The following is a 25,290-nucleotide window of genomic DNA, read 5'->3' as shown; positions in this document are numbered from 1 at the left end:
GGTTTGGATCTTGCAGGACCCCAAAGCTGAGCCCCTTGGGGGATCTTTGGGGGCCCACATGGCCATTTCCCAGTATGGGCAGGGGAGGTCATTGGTCCTGGGGACCCCCGGGAGAGCAGAGGAGGGGAACCCCTGGGACCCCCAGAGTGGGGAGAGCAGAGAGGGGCGATCCCAGAGCTGGGGGGCCCCGGCAGACTGGAAAGGGGGGGAGCCTGGAGAGGAGGGACCCCTGGGATCCCTGGGATCTCAAAGCAGAGCATCAGGGAAGAAGGGACCCCATGGACCCCCAAAAGCCCCTGGATCATCCCTAAGCAGGACGCCGGAGAATGGAGAACCCCTGGAGCCATTGGACCCCCATGATCCCAAGGAAAGGAAACTTCTGGAACCCCAAAAGTGGAGAGATGAGCAATAGGGAACTCCTGGGAGAGTTTTTTCGGGCTAAATCTTGATATGTGGAGCTTTTCATGGACACAAGACTCCTGCTGAGTTCTAGAGATGGACCTGGCCTGGAGGAGCCTCTACTCCAAGGCGCTCCCACCTTGGTTTCCCCCAAACCAGGGTTTGTCATTCCCAAGCTGTGGCCAGATGGAGGAGGAGGAAAAGCCCCAGAGATCCCTCACGAGGAGGGGCTGCAAACCCAGCCCAGGGAGGGGTGAGGAGGAGAGAGCCCCCCTGAGCCAGGAAGGCGGCCAGAGATCCAGCCAGTGCTCAGAGCTGGTGGAGAAGCCTCATGGCAGGGAGAAGTCCCACAAGTGCTTGGAATGCGGGAAGGGTTTCAGCTCCAGCTCCAGCCTGATGGAACACCTGAACATCCACACTGGGGAGAGGCCCTGGGAGTGTGGGGAATGTGGGAAGAGCTTCAGTGGGACCTCCGACCTCAGCAAGCGCCACAAGATCCACACTGGGAAAGTGCCCTAGGAGTGCTTGGAATGTCAGAAGAGCTTCAGGTGGGATTCAGAGATCGTCACTCACCAGCACTTCCACACCAGGGAGAGTCCCTGCAAGTGTCCCGAGTGTGGGAAGAGCTTCGTGCGCTGCTCCAGCTCCATCCCCCATGGGAGGATCCGCGCTGGATGATCCCCAGTGACCCCCGTTGGGCAGAGCCCTGGTGACCCCTGTTCTGGGTGATCTGTGTTGGGTAGGGGGAAGGTGTTGGAGAGATTTCTTCCCCTCCTCCTTGTGCTGCTGATTCGGTTGGTAATAAATTCCCTCCGTGTTCACAGGCCGGGTCTGTTGTGCCCATGTGGGATTTGCTGAGGGATCTCTCCCGGTCCTTGTCCCCACGCAGGAACCCTCGGCTCCATTTTCTCTCCCTGTGCGGCTGCGGGGCCAGGGACAGAGCGGCTCTGGGGGTGCCTGTCATCGGGCCAGGGACACCGCTCACCACGGGCAGCCCTGAGATGCCGCGCACCTGGGCACGCATTGCTGGGCTCACCTGAGCTCCCACCTGCCCAGGGCCCCAAGGTTCCCCCTCGACAAAAAAAACCCCTCCGGGGTGCAGCGTCCCGGAAAGGCCTCAGCCAATGGGAGCGCAGGCAGGCGGCATCTTAGCCAATGAGAGCTCTGAACGTTGGATTGCCTCATCGGTTGCCGGGCAGAGCCCGTGGCCGATCGCTTCCCACGAGCGGCGGCAGCCAATGAGAGCGCGCGGCGCTGCCGAGCCCGCCCTGCTCCGGACTGGCGCTCCCAGCGCAGCGCGGCTGCTTTGGGGCTGCTGCTCCCTGCCCGGCCCCGGCCATGGGGCGAGGGGCGGCAGCTGGGGCCCTGCTGGTGGCACTGGTGGTGCTGGGAGCCCCCCTGGCTGCGGGCGCGGAGCTCTCGGGTGAGCGGGAGGCGGGAGGCGCTGGGACAGGGGGGGAGAAGGGGGAGAAGGGGGGAACCCGGAATGGAGGGGGAGGAGGAGGGGACCCCCTAAGGGAGAGCGGGAGGGCCTGAGGTGTGGGGGGAGGAGAGGGAGCGGTGGGAGAGGGTGGGGAAGGGGCAAAAGCGGAGGTGGGACACCATATCTGAGCGGGACGGGGCTGGGGATTGGGAAATTTGTGGGAAAATGGGGAAATGGGACCCCAAAAGTGATTTGGGGAGCGGCCGGAGGTGGGAGGGGAGACGATGTGGAAGGGGAAATGGGGGAAGGGCGGCAAAGAGGAAGTGGCAGCGCGGGCAGGAGGGTCCCATGGCAGCCGTGGGGCGCAGGTTGTGCGGAGTGGGGATCCGGGGTGGGCCCGGAGCTCTGGGGATGCTGGGAGAGGGTGGTGGGTTGGCACCCCCTGTCCTGTGTCCTGCACACTCAGGGGTGTTCCAGAGGATGACAAAGTCCGAGTGTTACTTCATTAACGGCATGGAGAAGGTGAAGTACGTCCAGAGATCCATCTACAACCGGGATCAGTTCATAATGTTCGACAGCGACGTGGGGCACTTTGTGGGGTTCACCCGCTATGGGGAGAAGTTGGCCAAGCGCTGGAACAGCAATGCGGTATTCATGGAGGACAGACGGACTGCGGTTGACTGGTTCTGCCGGTGCTGGTACAAGAATTTTACCCCGTTCATCACGGAGCGCCGAGGTGAGCACGACGGAGAGTGCGTCCCCTCGGGGCCTGCCCTGCCAGTAACCCTGGAGCCCCTCAAAATCTCCCTGGGCATCGGCCCAGAGCCCTCAGCCCTCCTTGTGCCGACCCCCGGGGTCTCCAGAACCTCCCAGTCCCTCCCGGTGCCCCCCCGCGCGTCCATTTCAGCGACCCGTAAAGTTGACGCTTTGCAACCAATGAGATCGTATCATGTTCATGACTCATCTGTTGCCAGGCAGACCCGCAGCACGGAGTGCCTCGCGCCGGACTCGCCCTCCCACTGCCGCGCACTTCATTCCCAGTTCCTCCCAGTGCCACCAAGATCCCTCCCAGTGCCATTCCAGTCCCTCCAAGACCATGCCCAGTTCCTCCCCAGTCTCTCCCAGTCCATTCCCAGTCTCTTCCCAGTTCATTCACAGTTCACTCTTAGAACTCCACCCTCTCTCCCAGTTCCCCCATTCCTTCCCATCTCTCTGTGTCACCCAACTCCCTCCCAGTCTCTCCCACTCCATCCGAGCCCATCCCCAGTCCCTCCCACCACGTTCCCCAATCCATTCCCTGTCATTCCGTGTCCATTTCAGTCCATTCCCAGCCCTCCCTTCTCTCTCCCAGTGTCCCCTCAGCTGATCCCAGTGTGTCCCCGCTCTCTCTCTCTCTGTCTCTCCCAGTGCCCCCCAGCGTGTCCATCTCGCTGGTGCCCCCCTCGAGCTCCCAGCCCGGCCGCGGCCGCCTGCTCTGCTCCGTGATGGATTTCTACCCTGCTGCCATCCAGGTGAGGTGGTTCCAGGGCCAGCAGGAGCTCTCGGAGCACGTGGTGGCCACCGACGTGGTCCCCAACGGGGACTGGACCTACCAGCTGCTGGTGCTGCTGGAAACCCCTCCCTGGCGCGGGCTCAGCTACAGCTGCCAGGTGGATCGCGTCAGCCTGGAGCAGCCCCTGAGGCGGCACTGGGGTACGGGGGAGCCCCTGGGGGCGCTGGCAGAGCCACTGGGCTGTGCTGGGAGTTACTGGGAGGGAGCTGGAGAGAGCCGGGCTGGGACTGGGAGAGGGGCTGGGGCCTAGGCAAGGGCGGGGAAGGGGTTTGGGGGATTCTGGGGAGGGTGGGATGGGGTTGGGGAGGCTCTGGGTGTGACTGGGAGGGAGTTTGTGGGCGCTGGGTGCAAAGGGCAGGGGGTTTGGAGGATGCTGGATGCGAGTGGGAGGGACTGGAATGAGCCTGGAGGGGACACTGGGAGAGTCTCGGGGTGTCGGTGAGAGGTTTTGGGTGGGTTGAGCCCTGCGGACCCCCCAGAGATGCTGCCGGACGCCGCCCGCATCAAGATATTGATGGGGATTGGGGGCTTCGTCTTGGGCTTCGTCTTCCTGGCGCTGGGGCTCGGCTTCTCCCTGCGCAAGAAGGTCAGGGCGGGTGCCGGGGGTGGCGTCCCCCCCGTGACGGAGCGTGTGCGCTCCCGCCGGGGCCCCCAGCCCGGTGTCACCCCCTTTTCTGTGCCCACAGAGCTCCTGAGCCGGCGGCGGCCGCAGCCCCTCCCCGTGGGCTCAGGCCCGGCCGGGACCCCCCGCTCCGTCCCCGCTCCGCTGATTTTGGGGGAGTCCCGTGTCCCCCCAGCCCCGCTGGCGCTCTGCCCCCGCCCAGTGCCTGCTCCCAGTGCTCCCAATAAAGTTTCCCAGTTGGGCCCGGGGCCGTTTATTGGGGGTGATGGGGAGGGTTTTGGGGGGGGCGATGGGACGGATTTGGGCAAAGGGAGGGGGACAAAGGGTGGGGGCTGGGCCCAGGGGTAGCGGGAGGAGGAAGAGGACGAAAGAGAAGGAGGAAGGAGGGGGGGACGTGAGAGAGAGATGAGGGGAAGGAGGGGGGAGGAGGAGCGGGAGGAGCGATTGAAGCGGGAGGGAGAGGCGGGAGGAAGAGAAGGGGGAGATGAGGAGAGGAGCAGAAACAGGAAAAGTAGCGGGGATCCCCCAGCCTTCATCGAGGTGTCCCCAGGGGGGCCGGGAAGATGTGGAACCCGCAGCCAGGAGTGTTCCCAACACGGGGGGGAGCTGTGACCCTGGGGGTCACTCGGGATTATCCAGCGCGGATCGTCCAACGGGAGGTGGAACTGGAGGGGGGCACGGAGCTGGTCCCGACCCGGGGCACTGCGGGATCCGCGGGCAGCAACACATGCTCCTCCTACTCCATCCCTCCTCCTGCTATCCGGCTGTGCCCTCACGCAGCCCGGGGGGCCCTGAGAGCGTGAGGCGGGGCTGTGCCGTGTGCAGAGCCCGCCCCTGGCTGCGATTGGGCCATGGTGCCGTCAGTCGTGATTGTGGCTCGCTGATTGGTGGGAGCGGGGCGGGGCAGGGCCCCGGGGGCGGGCTGAGGGCGGCGGTTGCTGGAAGCGCCGCCATTCTCGGAGCGTGTGTGCGGTCCCGCGAGTGCCGGCAGCGGCCGGAGCGCGGTGAGGCGTTGGCGGAGCTCGGAGGCTGCCGCAGCGCAGGTGGGAGCCGCGCTGGGTTGTGCGGGGGCTCGGGGCTGTCTGCGGGCCTCGGGGGCGGCAGGGGGCTCGGGCGGGTTGGTTGTGCCGTGTCCGGCCCGTGTTGCCGCTGGCGTGAGGGCGCTGCGGGAGCGGCTGCCCGCGGTCTCCTTGCGGCCGCTGCCTCGGCAGGAGCCGCTGCCGGAGCAGCGCTGGCTCGGCCCGGTTGCTGTGGCTGGGACAGAGGGGGCTGCCCCGTGCCCGGGGCTGTGCGGGGAAATTGCCGTGGCCGGAGGTTTCTGTGCCCAGAGGAGACAGAGGAGTCCTGTAAAAGTGACTTTATTGCTGAGCAGAGGGAGGGGCCGTGGGGCATTTGCCGTGCGCTCTCTGCCATTGTTGTAGTTCGCAGCCTCCTTTGTATGCTCATTTTCCCGGGCTCATCTCCCTCTCCCTTTGCCCACTGGCTGAGGTGCTTGGAAGGTTCAGACCTCCCGATCCGCCAACGGCATGTCCTCGTTATTGTGCACCCCCACTTTCGTATAACATCCGATAATCACGGCTTAGTTAAGTCTTTGTTCTTCTGGAATTTCAGGAATTCACCGGGACTTTCTGTGAGCAGCAGTCCCTTTTAATTAGTAACATTTATTGAAGCTGGTGGTTTCCCCCAGTTACTTCCTTATCTACAAATCCCTGGTGCCTCGCTCACCTACTGAATGAGCTGCACTCTCAAGGTGTGGAGCATGGTAAAAAGATGAGAGTTGCTGTAGCACTGCAGAGGAGAAACAGCATTCGTTTAACCCACGGTCTGCCAGGGAGCTACAAAACCGTGTCCCCTTCCCATCCTTTCCACGTTTGGACCAATACATGAGCTGCTTAATTTTTCTGTCGTTTTCAGTTTGTTGGTTTTTTTTTTTTTCACCACTTTTCCTTTGGCATCTTTTTGCCAACAGCATTTTGAATAATTCAAATGCCCACAAACTCCTCCTCTTTCTGCTAACAGATGATCTGATCCCATCCCATGGTTAAGTGTTGGGTTCCTCATTTCAGTGGATTGGTCGGCAGGAAGGTCAGGAGCTGGAGCTGTCTGGTTGGTTATTATAGCGAGGGCAGCTTGTAATCTAATGATGCAATTGGAATGAGAAATGGGTTCTGTGGCTCCTGATATGAATTGGTTCGGGTTCCCAGGGCCTGGTCGATGGTCTTGTAGGATTTGTTTTCCTGGCCGGTCATCTTTTCCCCCTTTTTGGCTGCTCTCTCCACCCAGGGCTGCATCAGTTGACTGCTTTTCTCTTAATAAATAATCAAGTCCTTGGATTCCCAACTGATTTCCCTGAATTTTTGGTAGCAAAAAACCCCCACTGCTCTAATATACCCTATATAACACAGACAGTGACAGCACGTTGGAGTGGGCAGAGGGATGATTCCCCCCAATTATTTAAAGTGAAGTTTTCCCAACATTCTCCATGTGCTGTTTCCCTTTGCAGCTTCACCCGTTTGTGTTGCAGGGTCAGATATCCTCCCCCTGGGCTCTGCCTTGAGCTGTGCAAATTCCATCAGTGCCAGCAGGCAGAGCTTGGGGTGAGGGGCAGAGGGAATCAGCCCAATTCCTGCCCCGGGCAAGAGACCCAGGTGCATTTTGCCGGCAGTGTTCATTTGCATTTCTAAAGCTCCTGTGGAGGCTGCCTGGAATGGAGCTTCACTTCCTGCTGCTGGGCAATGTTGATGTTTTGTTGCTGGTCGTTATCTCTGTGGGTGTCTTTTGAGCTGTTCCCAGTCTGTTGGGATGTTAAACTCATCTCTGTTGAGTGGTGTAACATCCCTTAAATACAACCTTAAAAATTCATTTCCCCAAGGCACAGACAAACCAAGCCTGAGCAGAGAAATAAGGTTTAAAAGAACCAAACTCGGTACATTTTTCAGCAGTGCAATGGCTGGCAGCCCAGAGTGTGGGTGTCAGTGAGCCCCAGAGTGGAATTGTGCCCTGGTGTTCCCCAGCAGCTGTGGCAGAGCAGGCCCAGGCAGCGCTGAAGCTGCAGCAGTGGCAGCAAGGCTTGGCCCCAGTGGCTGGAGATGGCAGAGGAGGGTGGCCAGGATTGCAGAGGATTCCAGGGGAGGATCTGTGGGCAGGCGCAGGGGCTTGGCCCGCTGTGGAGCCCTGGCTGCTGCTGCGTTGCCTTCAGGGCAGGCTCAGGGGCGGCCTCCCATCCTCCTGCTGCAGGCGGGAAGTGCAAATCTCCGGGGCTTCAGAGCCCTTGAGGCCAGGCTGAGGGGTCCCCCCGTGTTGAGCTGTGCTGGCGGCTGTTTCTGGCCTCAGGGACACTTGGCATGGGCCCCTTGGCCACCAGTGGTGCTGCTTTTCACTCCTTAGGCAGGAGCCGATGTCCTGGCTGGGTGTTGGCAGCAGCAAAGTGCCAGGGCAGGCTGTGTGCCAGCCCAGCTTGCTGTGGGAGAATGTGCCTTGATATCTGCTCCAGTGGTTGCTGAAGCAGTGAGAATTGCTTTTGCCCCCCTGTTAGGTGCCCTGGTGTCAGCAAAAGATATTGAAGCCTTCCTGCTCAGGGCATTTCAGTGCCAGGCTCTCACAAGCACCCAGAGCTGCGCGGGTTGAGCTGAGCATGGGGCGGTGACCTGCGCTGTGTCTGATTGCCCTTCCTTAATAACAGCCTGTCTTGTAGCTCTTTTCCCTTCTGCTGCCCTTGCAGAGCCATCCACAAACACATTTTCTCCCTCATGCCAGGGAATGTCCCATCATCAATCTGTCCCAGCCTGTGTCTGGAGCTGTGTCCCTTGAGTGCAGTCCTGGGTTCCTTGCCAGCCCCTCTCCAGTCTGTTCAAACAGGAGGCTGCGTTGAACCCTTGCCCTGTCCTCAGTTCTAAATCCTCCTGTGCCACTGAACAAGTTTCATACTGTAATAACCAAGCCTTGCTCATCCATTTACAGGCTGTTTTGGTTGTCAGAGCTTTACCTTGATGCCAGACTTGAACTCTAGGAGATCGTCCTGTTGTCATCAGTTTTCAGGCCACAGTTCCCATGAAAGCTGTGGCTGCACAATTTTGCAATGAGGCTGTCATGGTTTGAGCCTGGCACAGAGCCAGTGCCCCCCATGAAAATGCCTCACCCTGGTGTCTGCTGTGAGATGTGACCAGGAATAAGCAAAACAGGCTCTAACTTAAACATAAAGACCACTTTATTACTTAAACTACAGGAAAATAGGGAGGGACTATAAGAAAAAAAAAAGAAAAGAATTGAAAACCTTACAAAAAAAACCATTTTCCTCCTCCCCCACCACCTGACTTTCCCAATCCAATACATTCTCCCAAAACAACTGCCCAGCCCGGCACGACACTTTAGTATACTCAAACATCAGTTCATGAAGAGGAAAGGAGTCCTTCTCGTTCCATAGGCTTCTCGTGGAAACACACTGAAAACCTCGTGTGCTTCCCTGTCACTTCGGCACCGCCCGGAAAGTCCATTTGCCGCTTGTGACGTCTTCCTTCCATGCTCAGTGCTCTCACCACCGAGACATGGCCAGAGCTGCTTTTAGGGTTGTCTTTCAAGGATGCCTTGTCTCACTCCAAAAAGGCACAGTCTCTGCTTTTGGGACATCTGTCCCCCCCATATTTTTCCAACCCCCTGGGGCCGGGGGGTCCTCACAAAGAACCTTCCTGGTTTTGAGGCACTGCCTCCCCCTAAATGCAGTCTGTGTCACAGGAACAACTGAGTCCATAGCCACGAGAAAAGTCCAGCCAAAAGGCCACTCCAAATCATCTCTCCCCATCCAATCATCTCCACATCTCCGGGCCAGGTCCTTATCTTATCTCATCTCTCATCTCCCTTCTTATTGAGCTTCGAGGAGGATTAGCATTTTTGCAAGGCCCCAATCATGCAAGAAAGGGTTAAAAGTTTTCAGTCTCTGTCTGTCCTGGGACGAGATGATACTCCCACACGTGCTGCTGCTGCGGCCGGCCGGGCTCCCTCCCCCCTTCTCCTCCTGGCTGGCTGCCATCACATTCGGTGCCGCCGGCTCTCTCTCTCTCTCTCCTGGGGGGGGGGGGCTGGCTGCCCGATTGTCTCGATGTCTCTTGGGGCTCCCCCACCCTTCCATCCTTGAAAGCCCCCTCAACCCCCACCTCTGTCCAGGCCCCAGGCCTCCCGCATGGCGGCCCCTCCCCCGCCCAGCAGCAGCGGGCCGGGCGGGGGAAGAGATCTGACCTCTTCGCCCGACGATGTCCAAAAAAGGAAGTGCCAGGGCAGTGCCTTGCTTTTAACCCCTGTGTATTCTCGGAGGTGTGTCCAAACCCCACTGGCCACACCGGACGCCAGTCTCAAACCCAAAACCTTCATTGGTTTGACCACAGCTTCCCAGAATTCCCACTCCTTCCTGGTCAAACCATGACAGAGGCCACTTTCTGGCCACTGGGTGAAGCATTTTAGCTCAAGAATTCCTTTGGCATGACCCTGTTTAACATCCACCTATAATTCAAATTCTTTTTCCCCGTGTGGAAGGTCCAGGCCAGCCACCTCAGTTAATCGTCATTTTAGCACTTGAAAATTCTGTGATTCCTCCTCCTGTCCATCCATCCAGTTCGTTGACTGGCAGGATAGGAGTGTTGTAGGGAGCCATCCTTGGCTCCAAAAGCCCTGCCTTTAACAGGGACTCAGTACCAGGCTGTGAGCCCTTCCTTCCCTCTCTTGGAACAGGATATTGCTTGTCCTGGTTTCTTTAAAGTAATTTGTAGAGGCTCCATATCTAATTTTCCCTATTTCCCTGAGGCTGCCCACACTTCTGGGTTCACTTCAGCATGGGCCTTGTCAGATTTTGGCACAAAGGTTGAATAGAACTAGCCTCTGTATCCCCTTTTACAGTATTAAAATCCAGCTCTCAAATTCCTTCCTAGGTAATTGCAATCACAGGAGAAAGAAAAGGTAATTCATGTTATTCAAACCTATCCCCCACAGTTTCTAATAGTGGTTGAAGAAATCATACCTGCTCATCTTTCCCACTCATTCCCTCAAAAATTAAAATATTCCGTTACTATTTTCCTCTTTAGGTCTAAGATTCAGAGAGGATTGAGAGGCCCCTGTGTCCATCAGGAAATGCCTCCTCTCAATGCAGACCCACCCTGAATGTTCTCAAGGGCTGCAGTGTGGAGGGTCCCTGGTGTGATGGGAGCTGTGACAGCCCTGGCAATCCATGTCCATCAAGGGGTGGACTTGCTGGTGCTGAGGGTGCTGCTGTCTGTGCTTGCAGTGTCCTTGTGCCCTGCAGCTGGAGCCCTGGTTCCTTGCCAGGGGCTGTTTGGGTGGGCTCTCCCCTGCCGAGGAGGGCAATGCCTCTGCCAGGTGCTTGTGGCCGAGCCCGTGCCCTGGGTGCTGGGGCCCCCTTGGGCCCTGGGGTTGATCCCTCAGGGGCTGTAGGAACTGTGCCCTGGCCTTTGCCTTCAGCTTGGCCTTTGCCTTCAGCTTGGCCTTTTGCTGCTCCCTTCTTGCACTACCTGCTGTGCCTTTGTGCCCAAGTGCTGCAGGGCCTTCTTGTGCCCCTCCTGCAGTCCCCTCAGTGCCTGTGGGTGCTTGTCTTGCTTTACAAGAGAGGTGTCTGCTCGGGAAGGCAGATAAAGCCTCTCTTGGAATGGAGAATGCAAACCCCGTCCTTCTTAATTTTTAGACTAGTGAAATGAAGGGGCTCTCAAGGAAAGATATGGGAATAGGAATACCAGTTCTTTACTAGTGTGTACAATAAAGCAAACAAACAGCAACAGCTGCGGCACTGACAGCAAACAGAGCCCGGAGCCAGTCCCGGCCTTTGGGCTGCGGCGCTTTCCCCTTGGGTGCAGTTCCGGGCACGGCCGGCAGGGGCGCTGGTGGCTCCCGCGGGGTGGGGCAGCGCATCCCTCCCATGGGAACCTCTCTGAACGGAAATAGAGCAATCCCTTCATCTAACTCTTTCACTTTTTTCCCTTCTATGGCCTTTCTCCCGTGTTTCGAGAAGGAATTTGGAGAGGGCTGCCTGTTAACTGACCTCCTAGTGTTTCAATAAGGTGCTTCCTGTAGAGAGAGTTTCCCTGAACAGCCGGAGCTGTGGTTACCAAGGGGACGTAACTCAGAGCAGGACGGGGTCAGGGGAGGATATCCCGCCGAGGCTCGGTGGGAGTGTGGGCAGGGTCTGCTGCCGGAATCGCCAGAGGGGGATGTTCCCGTGGGGCCCGAGGCGGAGCGTGGGCAGCCCCCAGATGGCTGATGGTGGCTGATCCGGCAGCTCCCGGCAGAGCAAAGGCAGGTGGGAGAGCCCGGCAGCAGCGGCGGTGCCCAGCGCAGGTGGCACGGGCAGGGCAGGCGGGGATGGGATGGCTGGGACCCCCCCTGGGTGCGGTGGGCGCGGTGAGCTCGGAGCAGGCGGCAGGACAGAGCAACCCCCATCTTGCCCAGCATGGGCGGCAGAGCGGCCGCGGGCCAGGCAGTGGGAGCAGGGCACACAAATTGAGCGAGAGCGCCGGGGCAGGTGGAGCTGCCCTGGGCAGTGAGGCCGCACCTGGGATGGAAAGCGGGGCAGGCGGAGCTGAGGCGGGCAGCGAGCCGGGACCCGGGACAGGCGCCTGGGCCGCGAACGGAGGGGGCAAGAGCTGCAGAGGATCCCACTCTCTTTCTGATTTTTCCTCTTCTTCCCCTTCTTTTTATTTCCCCTTTTTCTTTTCTTGTTTTGTCTCGGTTGGTTCTGATACTTTTAAGACTTTTATTCTCCTAAAATCTCCTGTCTAACATGTGGCATATTCTCTTTCTTCTAGATTAAATGGGGTTTTTTTACAAATAAACCCACAACCTAAAAAATCTAAACTTCTGCTTGGATACTTTGAAATGGCCAACTAGCTAACTCAGGACCTCCTAATGTTGTTTTCCTCATCACCTTTTTATTTATCCTTTGGCAAATTACGGATACATCCTAAATCCAAAACTCCCAGTGCTCCTATAGTTCCTTAAAAAATGATCACACAAAGCTTGAGTACCCCAGTGCATTTTCTGATGCATTTCTTCTGATATTTTCCTAGTAAGCGCATTTTATTAGGTAATTGTCTTCCATCAAGAAGTTTCCATTTCCCTGATTTATCTTGTTCACTTCCTTGTTTAATTCGTTTTTCTCTGCTAACCTAAACTTTGGAATTTCCAGCTTTTCCTGGTTTGGAGTTAATATTAACATAACTCTTTCAGCTCCATTTTCTGCTGCATCCTTAGCTTTGTTATCTGCCAAATTATTTCCTCTTATTTCTGGGGTCTTTCCCTTTTGGAGGTCCCTAATATGTACTATAGCTATCTCTTTTAGTTGATTGTAATGCCGCTAAAATAAGTTCCTCATGTACTAATCCTTTTCTTCTTGAATTAAGTAATCTTTTTCTTTCCAAATGTTTTAAAGGTATGTACTACTCTAAAGGCATACCTCGAATCAGTATATATAGTTCCTTTATTTTGTGTTAAATATTGTAGTGCTCTTTTTAAAGTATATAATTCACAAGTTTGAGCTTACTAGTTTAAGGTTAATTTCCCTTTTTCCATAGTATGCACGTTTTTCCCATCAAGTACTACATACCCTGTATTTTCTCCATTTGCAAGTAGTTGTATCTCTGTTAGGTTACATAACTCCCAAAGGACTGTTTTATTTTTCTTTTTTTTCCCTGTATCCAACTTACTGGTTTTCTGTCTCATTTTTCAAAATCTTATCTATTCATCTTCTGCCTCTGTTTTTCACTTTCACTAACAACCTAAATTCCACTTTTCTTTCAACTACACACCCAAAAATAACTTTTTTCTCACACTACTTTCAGTACAATATACCTCCCTCCAAGGAGATGTAGTGAAGCTTAAAATACAGAATCTACATTACCTGTACTTTCATCCGTCTACATTCACTCACTTTTATTTCTCACTCACTTCCACACATTCTTTCCCACCCTCAGGACACAGAGTGGATCCCTGTTGACAGAGAATCGCGGGTCCCTGTGGCCCCCCCTGGCCTTGGGGTGGCCTCTGGGTCTCAGTATCTCCGGGCCTCCTGGGAGGGCCCTGACTCTGCTGCCTCCGGTGCCGTTCCCCTGTGGGGCTGATTTGTGTGTCACTCACACTCTTTAGCCACGGCCCCCTCACAGGCCCTGGGGACAATGGCCCGTTTGCAGGTCACCTGTACCTTATGCCACAGCCCCCACACGCCAGGAGAACAATGGCTTATTTGTGGGTCACACACTCCTCTTTCCACAGCCCCTTTTCCCACCCACCAGGGAAGGGCTGATTTTGTGTGTGACTCACTCTCACACACAACAAGGCAACAATAAGGTACCTTTTGTTATAAATGATCAAATCGAGAGCCAAACTTATAAGAAAATTTAGCGAAGATTTATTAATTTGTCTGCGAGACTGAAGTTCGGTCGTCAAAACCAGCACAGCCAAGGGTGAGCGTCGAGCCCGGGTTCGGTGCTGGGTGAACACGGATCTGACCTGCGAATGTCAGAGTCTCCCCTGTTCACAAATGCTGCCTGACGCAGTGAGTTCTTTTACAGTTTATTCTGCTCGAGGCAGAGATGACCGAATGTTCTTTGTGTCTCTTCCCATGCATAACCTTGGCTTTACATGAGCAGAGGTGAACAAAGACTCAGTCCAGGTGTCTGATATTGTCAGTAGACTCCAGGGAAGTCAGCATTCACATGCATCAGGGTGGGGCTGTGGATCATTGTGGTAGCTGTAATGTCGAGGCGTTAATCACTCCTGGGTGGACCTGGTGACCCGGGGAAGCCAGCGATTATCACCCTGGAAGCTTCTGTTCTTTCATTAAAAACCCCGATGTTTCTCTCAACCAAGTCCAGGAACTAGATGTATATGAATAAGACACTGCTCCTGGCCAGGATGGTCAAAAGACATAGTGTGCATTTTACAATATTTTATACATTAGTAGCATGAATTATCTCTACCATATACTACACTTTCCCATCACCTATTACAAGTTTAGGTGTTTCTGGCCAGTCCTGGTGCTCTTGGATATCCCTCAACCCAGCTGTGCTGTCCCACCCCAGATGCTCTTGAGCATATCCTCAATCCAGCAGAATTTTGCTCAGCCGTGGATGCTCTTGGAATGTTAATTCTTCAACCCAGCAGGTTTTAATTCTGGATGCTCTTGGACTCTCTTATCCCTCAAACCAGCAGAATGTTTAGGGTTCCCTTTTGTCCCATTTCCTAGTGGATTGGGATCGGAAACTCCTCTGCTCCCTTGCTCCGAGGGGTCCAGCCCCTCTCTGAGACCCAGTCCCAGCTACCCCGGGGGATTCTCTCCCTCCTCTTCTCACTCGCTGTGTCTCTTTACTGGCTGCTTCCCTCGAGGAAAGTTGGAAACGCAGTGTGGGAGACTCCAGCACTCACTTGGCAGGTCTGGGACAACCAGCCCTCGTCTCATTCACAGCCCCGAGCAGAGAATGAGGGGAGAAGGGAGCCCGGGAGCCCAAACAGCCCCGGCATCCCGAAATGGGGAGAGCGAAGCGGGGGGAGCTTTTGGCATTGCTGGGACTGCCAGCAGCCTGGGCAGGGCGGGCACCGAGGAGAAGGGGGACCCCCAATCCAAGCGTGACCCCAGCAGCTGGGACAGGGGGGAACCCCCGAACACCAGAGGGGAGGAACCAGGGATGAGGAACTCCTGGGAGGCTTTTTCAGGGCTGAACCTGGGTGTTTGGGAGGTTTTTGCAGAACCCTGATGGCCGGTGATTGTAGAGATGGACTTGGGCAGAGGGACCTTCAAACTCAATGTGTTTTGGGGAAGATGAAACAGTATTGGAATACGAATCCCAATATTACCAGTTAGATGGTGCCTGGGCCCGTCTGACCCTAACTGCTGAGCCAACGGCGGCTTCTGTGGTGCTTTACCCCAGAGATACCTTGGCTGCTGGAGATTGCAGCAGGGCACTGAACAAGTCCAGGCTTGTCCGGAACTACGTTTACCTCAGGAGAGAGAGCTTCTGGCGATGGTGAAGAGAGAAAGGAGAGGATTCTGCTGGAGGGTTTCCAGATGTTTATTCCATGGTTACAGAGGTCTGAACCGGGGCAACTGCTCCAACAGAATCCCGGCCGCATGGTCTGATTAACCTTTTAAGCTCAGGGACAGGGGAAGGGGAGGGGACAGGTGAGCTACCAACCAGGTGAAAAGGGCAGGGTCTCAAGGGACTAGGGACACCTATGACCAACCACACGACGCCTTGCTGGTGGTTAAGCCTGATTGACAGGGCACACTCAGCAAGAGGCGAGGGGGAAGGGAGAAGGGAATACTGGCACACCTGAGGAAGGGACCCGGAAGCTAAAAACACACCACAACAAAACAGGAAAGCCTTATAAATACAATTGTCTGGCAAAAGATTTTGTGAACATAAATAGTGTAAGGAAGATTGAAATGAAAACAAGCTTTGACATACCTCAGTTAGTGAACAACTGGAAAACAATGGTGTGGCCCAACTGAAGGTAATTCCCCTTTTGATGAAACAATTCCCTCTGCTCGCAGACAGACCAAGGGTCAGAGCAGACCTTACTAGCTCAGCAGAAGGAGTCCAAAGAGGAGTTTTTAAGGTTGAAAATGTAACACAGTATGGTGATGTAATGACTTTTACAGGCTGTATGTAAATGCTCTAGGATTTGTATCTTGTACTAGATTGGTGAGTGAGAAATAGAATATTCAACACAGAAGAAAATTTATTGTATTGTAACGGGACCCTTACTCTCTTACGCTCTTCTCCTCTTACTCTCGTACCCTCTCACCCTCTCTACCCCTCTCTTCTCTCGGGCCTGCTCCGAGCTGTGCCTGGCAGCTCCAAGCAGGGCCCTGCACCCAGGCCCTTTGCAATAAACCGCAAGTTCCACGCCCTGGCTGCAGAGCTCTCTCGTCTCCGTCCGTCCCGACCGTCCTACCCCCCGACGCTCCTACAAACGCTCTCATCCCTTGTTTTCCCCAAACCAGGATTGCCCATTGCCAAGGCCTGGGAGGCTGCGAGGAAGAGGAAGATGCCCCGGGACACTGAGGCAGGTGAGGAGGAAGTCAGTGCCCCTTTCCCCTCTGTGCTGCTCCATCTCCCAGCCCAGCACGGCCCCGGCTGCAGCTCAGCCCTGGGGCATCTCCTTGCCCTTGCCTGTGGCACGGAGGCAAATCCCATCCTGTCCTTGTCCTTCCTCCCCCAGAGCAGGAGCTGAGGATGGAGAGCAGGGAGGACAAATGCCCGTGGCAGAACCTGGTGGCAGAGGCCGTTTTGAGCGGCTCCACGGCGCAGGAAGCCAACGGGGAGGAAAAGCCCCGGAGATGCCGCACAAGGAGGGGCTGCAAACGCAGCCGGCGGGGATCTGAGGGGGAAAGAGCCAGCCTGGGCCGGGAAGGCGGCCGGAGACGGAGCCAGAGCTCGGAGCTGGTGCTCCATGATCAGCTCCATGATGGGGAGAAGCCCCACACGTGCGTGGAGTGTGGGAAGACCTTCAGGTGGAGCTCCGACCTGATCAAGCACGAGAGGATCCACACTGGGGAGAAGCCCTACCAATGTGGTGAGTGTGGGAAGAGCTTCACAGAGAGCTCCAGCCTGATCAAGCACCAGAGGATCCACTCTGGTGAAAGGCCGTACAAGTGTTCCGAGTGTGGGATGTGCTTCAGCCAGAGCTCCGAACTGATCACGCACCAGAGGACCCACACTGGGGAGAGGCCCCATGAGTGTTCCAAGTGTGGGAAGAGGTTTAAGACCAGCTCCCATCTCCTCCGGCACTATCGGATTCACAGAGAGGAGAGGCCCTTCCAATGCCCCGACTGCGGGAAGGGATTCAAGTACAACTCCGCCCTCATCAGACACAGGCACATCCACACAGGGGAGAGGCCCTACGAGTGTGATAAATGCAGGAAGAGGTTTCCGACCAGCTCCAGTGTCCTCCGGCACTATCGGATTCACACAGAGGAGAGGCCCTTCCGCTGTCCCGACTGCGGGAAGGGATTCAAGGAGAACTCCAAGCTCATCACCCACCGGCGCATCCACACTGGGGAGAGGCCCTACGAGTGTGATAAATGCAGGAAGAGGTTTCAGAACAGCTCCCATCTCCTCCGGCACTTTCAAAGTCACTCAGAGGAGAGGCCTTTCCGCTGCCCTGACTGTGGGAAGGGATTCAAGGACAACTCCACCCTCGTCAAGCATCGGCGCAGCCACACTGGGGAGAGGCCCTACGAGTGTGATAAATGCAGGAAGAGGTTTCTGACCAGCTTCATTCTCCACCAGCACTATCGGATTCACACAGATGAGAGGCCCTTCCGCTGTCCCGACTGTGGGAAGGGATTCAAGGAGAACTCCACCCTCATCACCCACCGGCGCATCCACACTGGGGAGAGGCCCTACGAGTGTCCCCAGTGTGGGAAGAGCTTCTCACAGAGCTCTAACTTGACCCAACACCAACGGAGGCACCACTAAGGGAAGACCTACGAGTGCCCCGAGTGCAGGCAGAGCTTCGTGCGCTGCTCCAGCTCCATCCCCCACTGGAGGAGGCACTTTGGGCACAGCCCTGGTCACTCACATTCCCTGTGATCCATGTTGGGAACAAACCTGGCTGCTTTGCCTTTTGGTTTGGCCTTAATTTTCCTCTGCTTCACCTTCATCCTTTAAAAACACCCTAAACTGGGTTAAATTAAGGAAATTTATTGAATATATCAGCAGTTCCATAATTTCTCAGTTTTTTTAGAGGGAATTTAGGATTTGGGGACACGTTCTGTGTGGAGTGCTGCTGTTGCTAAGAGGCAGAAATTTGATCTCACCCTCCTTATGATGCTAAGAACTCCTCCCCTGACCCAAACCCCAACTCCACCCTTGGGATATCCTATAAAAACTCTGTGGCCCTGCCTTTGCCCTGTCTTTGGGGGGTAAGAAATGGATTCCCAAAGGATCAGCCTCATTTTTCACTGGATTCCTCGAGGATCAAGCTTTTCCCACTGGATTCACAGAAGATCAGCTCTTTTCCACTGGGTTCTCAGGGGATCAGCCCTTTTCCCACTGGATTCCAAGAGGATCAACCTTTTTCACTGGATTCCCGGGGGATTCTGACTCTGTCACTGCTGTTTTTTTGTTCGTATTACTGCATTTGTATTTTTATATTTTCCTAATAAAGAACTGTTATTTCTACTCCCATATCTTTTCCTGAGAGCCCCTTAATTTCAGATTATTATTATTATTATTAGTAGTAGTAGTAGTATTAGTAATCAAAGGATTGGCCATGTAGAATAGTTCTGAAATATGTAAATGAGTTTATGGTTATGCATGAGGGTCTACGAATATGCAACAGGCTGATGTAATCAAGCTGGAATAGTTGAAGAGTGTCCCCGAAAATAACTGGGGAGTCTTGGTGGCCATAACAACATTCGCCCCTTGGTCCTTGTCTCCCATGACATCAGCCTGTTGCATATTCATAGACTTTTTGCATATCCATAAACTCGTTTACATTTTCTAGGTACAAAATAGGCTTCATCCTGTTTGGAGTCCCACCCCCGTCCCAGCTCAATTTAGGGTGTCCCATCCCTCTCCCAGATCAGTTCTGGTATCCCATACCTGTCATAGCTTAATTTGGCCGTCCCATTCCCCTTCCACCTAAATTTGGGGGTCCCATCCCCTTCCCACCTCAGTTTTGGGGTCCCGACCCTCTTTTCCCCGCTCTCGCTCCCATTTCTGATCGTCCCCCAGTCCCCTCCCCCGTGTTTGGTTTTGGGGGCTCCAGGCCCCTCCTGCTCTGTTTTTGGGTCCCGACCCCGTTTTGGATTAATTTGGGGTCCCCAGCCCATCCCCAGGGTCACCTTCCCTGCCTCCCCAAATTCCACTCCTGGCAACTGATGAGTCATCAGCGAGACACGCTCTGATTGGCTGGAAAATACCCCGCCCGGTCCTTGAGTATTTACCGCAATGAGAGGCCTTGGTCTGTGGCTGGCAAGTGATGAGTCAGAGTCGGGCCGGGCGCTGATTGGCTGAAAATCGCTGAGCGGGGCCGGTGCTCTGAGTTTGTGCCCAGCAAGTGGAACGTCATCAGTGCCGCGTGTTCTGATTTATCGGGATCTGTTTTGTGGTGGGGATGGGAGGAACTGGGGTTACTTGGGGTTTACTTGGGTTTATTTAGGGTTTGTTTAGGGTTATTGATGGACTATTTGGGGTTTCTCTTGGGTTTTACTTGGTTTATTTCTGTTTATTTGGGGTTATTTGGAATTATTTGGGTTTATTTAGAAGTATTTGGGTTTCTTTGGGCTTATTTGGTTTTATTGGGGCTTCTTTGGAATTACTTGGGGTTCTTGGGGTTAATGTTGGTGTATATGGGGTTTTTTAGGTGTAGTTGAAATGAATTAGTGTTTTTTGGGTTTTATTTAGTGGTTTATTTTGTTATTTGGGGGTTGTTTGGATTTGTTCCGGGTTATTTGGGGGACTTTTAGGTAATGTTTGGGTTTTTTTCGAGGTATTTGGGGTTGATTTTGAGTATTTTGGCGTTATTTGGGTTATTTGGGGTCATGTGGGGTCAATTAATCCGGCAATGTTTCCCCTGCAAAAAACGGAAATTTTTCCTTAAAAATATGAGAGTTTTTCCCAAAAAAAAATATGGAATGTCCCTTAAAAATCCCGGACTTTTCCCAGCCAATAGCAGCGTGCCCTGCCCCAAACCATCCAATCACCATGCTTCATCTCCCAAATTAACGAATCACGGCGCGTACTGCCCCAAACCAAATAATCACTGCATGCCTCCCCTCAGGAACACCGGCCTCCCTGTGCTCCGATCCAACCAATCACCGCACGTCTCTCCTCAGCACCTCCCGCCTTCTTTGCCTCTATCCAACCAATCACCGCTCGCCTCCCCCGCCCACTCCTGTCAATCACCGTACCCTCTACGAAACCAGCCAGTCACCAGGCATCTCCCCTCAGCAACTCCCGCCCTGCCCGCGCCACTCCAGCCAATCAGACCCGAGCATGAAGCAGCGCCCCCTGACCCCGGGGCCGGGCATGGAGCGGGCGCCCCCGCCCCCCTCGCCGCCCCCCGGGACCCCCTCAGGGATCCCCGGGAGCCGCCCCGGGCTCGGGCGGGTCCTGCGGGAGGCGCTGGAGAGAGCGGGGGAGGTGCTGGGAGAGGACGGGGGGCTCCGGGAGCTGCTGAGGAGGCGCAGGAACAGGTGAGGGGGTCTGGAGGGGTCGTGACGGGAATTTGGGGAGGAGTCTTGAGGATGATTCGGGGGGATTTGGGGAGGGTTTGGGGGGAGCTTAAAGGGAGTTTTAGCGGGGTCTGGGGGTGCTGGGGGGGCTTTGGGCGGGAATTTGAGGAGGGGTCCTCAGGGGGTGTCATGATCTGTCCTCATGGCCTGGTTTCGTGATGGTTCAAAACGAACTGACACGGTACAGGGGGGTTTGCAATGATAATCGAAACAAATGCACCTTTATTGAATGACCACAGCAAAATGCGATAGAGAGATTAAGGGAGAGAAAAAGATGGGGGAAGAGAGAGACAAAAGAGAGAGAGAGAGAGAAAGAGAGAGGGGATAGAGCTACCAAAGGTAGAGACGAAGTCCTTTGGTCCAGTCCAGTCGAGGACCCGCTTGTTGCATCGGGGAGGTCTCAGCGGCCCAGTTCATCTGGACCCCAAATATACTCCTTTTCATTGGGGCAAGGGGGATGGATTTTGCAGCCAAAACAAAGGTAGTTTATTTTATCTTCGGGGGGTGGTGGGAAATAAGGATACACACAGTCCAAGTTTGGCAGCAGGCGAAAGTCATTGTTTTCCTTGTCCACTGCCTACACCTGCAACATCCATCTTGCTTTGGGCAGCTTTCCTTCCTCGCCCTGTACACCTCCCCCGAGTTGGGGCTTTCAGTCCCAGTCTCTGGAAGAAGGTGAGAGGGGCCTTCTCACATAGGGATTTCATGTCTCAGTCCCTTTATGAAGAGGTTTATTATATCTCTACTTGTCTGTCACAGTGGTTATGAGCGGTCTTCTCTTGGAGAAGGGGACCACCCTAAAGCTCAAACCAGCCAGGCTGAGAGGTAGGGAGGATTCCAGAGCTATTGTGCAAAAGGGCAGGATGCCCTGTGAGCTCAGTGTAGCGTATAACAAACAACTTTTGTGAAAACAGCAACTTAGCAACACTTTCAGGCCTCAGGCACATGACTTTCCCTGCCACCGGATCAGCAAACGGGGGTTTTAATTTTTTGGTGGTCTCTCTCCATGACAATCGTAAGGCAAATGAGGGATATTTCAGACAGACTCTCACAACACAGAACACACTTGTTCCCCCAGCTCCAGACAACTTGATGCAGGAACAAAAACATTCCTGCAGGAACCACCAAAGGCCAAGGGGCGTTTGGCCACTTTCCCTTCCACACCGCACGCTTGGGCAAATTGCGCAGACCAAGCAGCCTTTCCCCTCTTCCCCATTGGCCTGAAGACACTGTGCACCAAGAGAAAGCTCCTGGACACCCGGCTATCCAACAACAGCAATTTAATGTTCCTCTAGTGGGTGAAGGGAAAGGAAGTGCTGGCAGAGGAGAGCTGATCCCCGCAGGCTCAGGCGGCCCCAGCAGACGCAGCCTCCCGGATCAGTTCTCCACAGCGCCGCGGCAGGACACTCAGCCACGGGCACACAGGAAAGGCCGCGACTCCCAGAGGCGGCGGAGTTGGTCTCGCATCCTCTGGAGCCGGGAGCAGGGAACACTCTGTACAGCTAAAAGGATGTGCAGAGCTTGAAGCGCCAGGCATGAGATGGCAGGGCTGCTGTCATCCGTCATGTCCTGAAGGGCTGCAGAGAGAGAAACAGAGGCACAGTCAGAGGCTGGATCTGCGGCGAGCTGGGCAGAGCCTCCAGCCTCGTCCGTGCCACGCAGCTGCTGGCACGGCCTGGAGGAAGCAGGAGCCAAGAAGGACGAGCTGGCAGCTGCTGGCCAGGAATGTCCCGCAGGCCCCTGCAAGGTGTCTGCGCTGTGGCCCCGCTGCCCTTGGGGCGGGCCAGGGAACGCAGCTGCCAGCGGCAGCCCCCGCCGAGAGCCCGCGGGCCTCACTCACCGCTGCAGATGATGCGGAAGTGCGGCTGCTGCCCTGTCAGGTAGCGCCCGGCCATCCCTGGGGAGCACAGAGCGTGTCCTGCCTTCAGAGGCACAGCTGCCGCCCACGGGCGCTGCCAGCCCTGAGGCCACACGCCCTGCTGGCCCGGCAGGGCTCAGCCCGTGCCCCTGGCGCACGCTGCCGCCCCAGGCCACGGCTGCCAGAGGGCGGCAGCAGCAATGCCCAGGCCAGCGGGGGCTGCCCATGCCCGCGCCCGGATCCTGCTGCCGGCACAGCAGGCGGGGCCGGGGCCGAGCTGCGGCAATGGGGCGGGCCGGGGAGGGAGCCGGGCTTGGCGCTCACCCATGAACCTGACGGCCGCCTCTCGCAGGGGCTCCTGTGCGCTCCGCAGGTAGGGCAGGGCCAGGCGCAGGTGCTCGGCCGCTCGGCTCCTGTCCTCTGCCAGCTGCAGAGAGCGGCAGGGCACGGAGGGAAAGGATTGATGCGGGCCCTGCCCCTGGGCCGGGCGCTCCCCACGGCCGGCGCTGCTCCCCCTGCCCACAGAGCCCCGAGGCCCGGGCAGCAGCCGCAGGCGCCGGGCTCGGCACGGGGCACAGGGCCCGGCGAGCCGCGGTGCTGCCCCGCAGCAGAGCCCGGCTGGCTCGGGGCTCCGTCGGCACCGGCCTTGGGGCCAGAGGAGCCTGGAGCAGAGCCCGCACGGCCCAGGGAAGGGAGCGGCGTGTGGGGCGCAGGCCGGTGCCCCTGCGTGCGGCACTGGGCAGGGGCCACAGCTGCCAGCCCCACAGACTGGGCGCCGTGGGCAGGCGGCTGCTGCAGGGATTGGGCTGGGCATTCCAGGCTGTCCTTACCAAGCACTCAGCAAATCTCCACATTTGATCCGTCTGCAGCAGCTGCTTGAGATCCTTCCTCTTCAGGAAGCTCACTGCAGAAAGCAGCGTTTCCCGAGAGGCCTGCAGAGCAGCAGAGAGCCAGAGATGGCACCGCAGCCCAGGGCACAGGAGCCGCATCTCTGAGCCAGGGCCGGGAGGAGGCTGGAGCCCGTCAGGTGCCAGGGGCTGGGGAGACAGCTGAGCCCCCTTCCATGGGGACACCCAGGAGGTCTCACCTGTGCCACGCACGGGTTCTCATCGTGGCAGTGGAAGAAGAGTGGGAGCAGGCTCTGGCTCACAGGCTTCTTCAGGGGCTTTTCTCCCTTTGCCACTACCAAGGCAATCACGTCTTTGAAGAGGTGAATGGAGAGCAGCTGCACAAGGCTGTTGTCCTGTTGGAAAGGAAGCCAAAGCCCTCCACATCCGCTGCTCCAGGCCCCCCTGTGCCCAGGCCCAAGGCAGCACCCAAGTGCCCATGGCTGGGAGCACAGAGCCTCACATTGTCAAAGAGGTGCTGGAGCGCCTCAGCCAGCTGCAGGGCGATGGGGCTGCCTATTGCCAGGTCTTTCTGCAGCATCAGGAGGCTGAGCACAATGAGGGTCTTCTCCACGATGTCTTCATCCCTATCCCACAGTAGCTTCACAAGGCTTTCGCTCAGGCTGTACATGCTCGGATCCTGTGTGCAAAACAAGGCTGGGCAGCCCCACGCTGCTGCTGCTGCTGCTGCTGCAGGGCTCAGAGGCCGAAGGCCTGTCCCAAAGCACTCAGGCAGCTGAACAGCGAGCCTGGAGAGCTGGGAGCAGCTGCCACAGCTGCCAAAGCCCAGCTGAGCCCAAGGGCCTGCTTGCCCCAGCCCCACGCTGCCAGCACAGCTTCAGCTGTTGCCTCCTTCTCACCATCGAGGTCAGCACCACGAGGCCTCGGGGCGCCACGCGACGCATCTCCCTGGACTGGCTCTGCAGGTGACTTGTCAGGATCTCCAGGACTTGTTCAGCACATTCGCTCCAGTCCAGGCAATCCAGGAGCTGCAAGGCACAGAGCAGGCACAGAGGTGCCCAGCTGGCAGAAGCTCAGAAGTGCACAGGGCCGAGCCAAGGCAGCAGCACAGGGCACAGGCAGCGTCTCAGGCAGCTGCGGCTACGAGAGGGCAGAGGGCTGGGAGGCAGCTGAGCCAGGCAGTGCTGGCCATGGGGCTCACCTCCACCAGGAAGGCCAGGGCGGGCAGTTCCCAGTCTGAAACGCCTTTGCTGAGCAGCTCAAAGAGGCCGGATGCCATGCTGCAGCACCAGATGATGGAGACACAGCGCATCTCCCTGGCAGTGAGAAAAAGGCACCATTGCTCCTGGGCCGGGTGGGCAAAGCTCTCCCAGGGCTGACTGGCAGAGCTCTGGTCTGCTCCCGAGCTCCCCGGGGGCACTTTGGGAGGCTGCTGTTCCCAGGCACCCTCCTCTGCCGGCCTTTCCCAGTCTGCTCATCCCTCCCTTGGTGACAAGGCCCTGCCGCCCATGAGCACGGGGACTGTGTGGGGCGTTGCGGGCACAAAGGAGAGGGGCGGTGGGGAGAACAAGGTCTCACCTGGCCAGCAGACCCACTGCACAGTGGTGGGTGTCGGCACGGAGCAGCGTGTCCCAGGCACGCTTGCGTTCCATGGACAGCACCACGTGCTCATAGCGCATTTGGCAGAGCAGGGCCTTCAGGGTCTGCAGCGCAAAGCTGTGGGCACAGCAAAGGCCAGGTCACACTGGGAGCCCCGGCTCCTGCCCTGGGGCATGGGAGGGACGGGGAGACTGGGAGGACTGGCATGGAGCACCTGTTGGGGTTGGCGGAGAGGCCGTGTTGCTCCTGGCATCCCTGCCAGAAGGTCTCAACCTCTTCTGGCATCTCCTGCGTGCTGATGTAAGCTTGGAAGAGCAGATGCAGAAAGAGACTGGGGAAATACTCCAGCACGACAGGCGAGCGCCAGGCCAGATTGAAGATTTTCCACAGTGCCACGGTTCCCTGCAAGAAATAAAACAGCCAGAGACAACGCTCAGTGGCCAAGACATCCACGTGGCAGGGCCTGAGCTTGCGAGGGAGAGGTCGAGAGAGACACGGGGGGGAGCAGCCAGCCTGGTGCCCCTGAGCCCTGCCCCTAAGGCAGGATTCAGCCCAGTGCCTGAGGCAGGGAGATGCATCTGGGGGGAGCACAGAGAGCTGGCTGCTGGAGAGGCGGCCTGGGGGCTGGCAAAGGCCGGCACCAGAAACTCACAGCCAGGGCAAAGACTCCTGCGTCGTCCCCATCGGAGGTGTACACGCTGTGCGTTGGCCAGGCGCTGAGCACATGGAGGAGCAGCTGCAGCGCCGGCTCCGCA

The 25,290-nt window shown here is 56.7% G+C and overlaps 2 protein-coding genes and 1 pseudogene across 2 annotated transcripts; all 3 read left to right on the top strand.

The window, feature by feature from the left end:
* Window positions 1–1,077, top strand: part of LOC141725778 (uncharacterized) — a 349,911-nt pseudogene extending 348,834 nt beyond the window's left edge.
* Window positions 1,078–1,737: 660 nt separating this feature from the next.
* LOC141725777 (class II histocompatibility antigen, B-L beta chain-like) lies at window positions 1,738–4,069 on the top strand. The gene is made up of 5 exons (XM_074529810.1): window positions 1,738–1,822; window positions 2,289–2,558; window positions 3,230–3,514; window positions 3,854–3,960; window positions 4,061–4,069. Exons 1-5 carry the CDS (start codon window positions 1,738–1,740, stop codon window positions 4,067–4,069), a joined length of 756 nt encoding a protein of 251 aa, XP_074385911.1.
* Window positions 4,070–4,559: 490 nt separating this feature from the next.
* LOC141725776 (uncharacterized) lies at window positions 4,560–18,124 on the top strand. Its single transcript, XM_074529808.1, has 4 exons — window positions 4,560–4,795; window positions 4,891–5,039; window positions 15,992–16,057; window positions 16,210–18,124. Exons 1-4 carry the CDS (start codon window positions 4,560–4,562, stop codon window positions 17,466–17,468), a joined length of 1,710 nt encoding a protein of 569 aa, XP_074385909.1. The 3' UTR covers window positions 17,469–18,124.
* Window positions 18,125–25,290: the final 7,166 nt, after the last annotated feature.

The sequence above is a fragment of the Zonotrichia albicollis genome, chromosome 31 (genome assembly GCF_047830755.1).
Source record: "Zonotrichia albicollis isolate bZonAlb1 chromosome 31, bZonAlb1.hap1, whole genome shotgun sequence".
Taxonomy (NCBI): domain Eukaryota; kingdom Metazoa; phylum Chordata; class Aves; order Passeriformes; family Passerellidae; genus Zonotrichia; species Zonotrichia albicollis.
The sequence above is the reverse complement of the archived record's forward strand: the minus strand, read 5'-3'. Positions and strand labels throughout refer to the sequence as shown.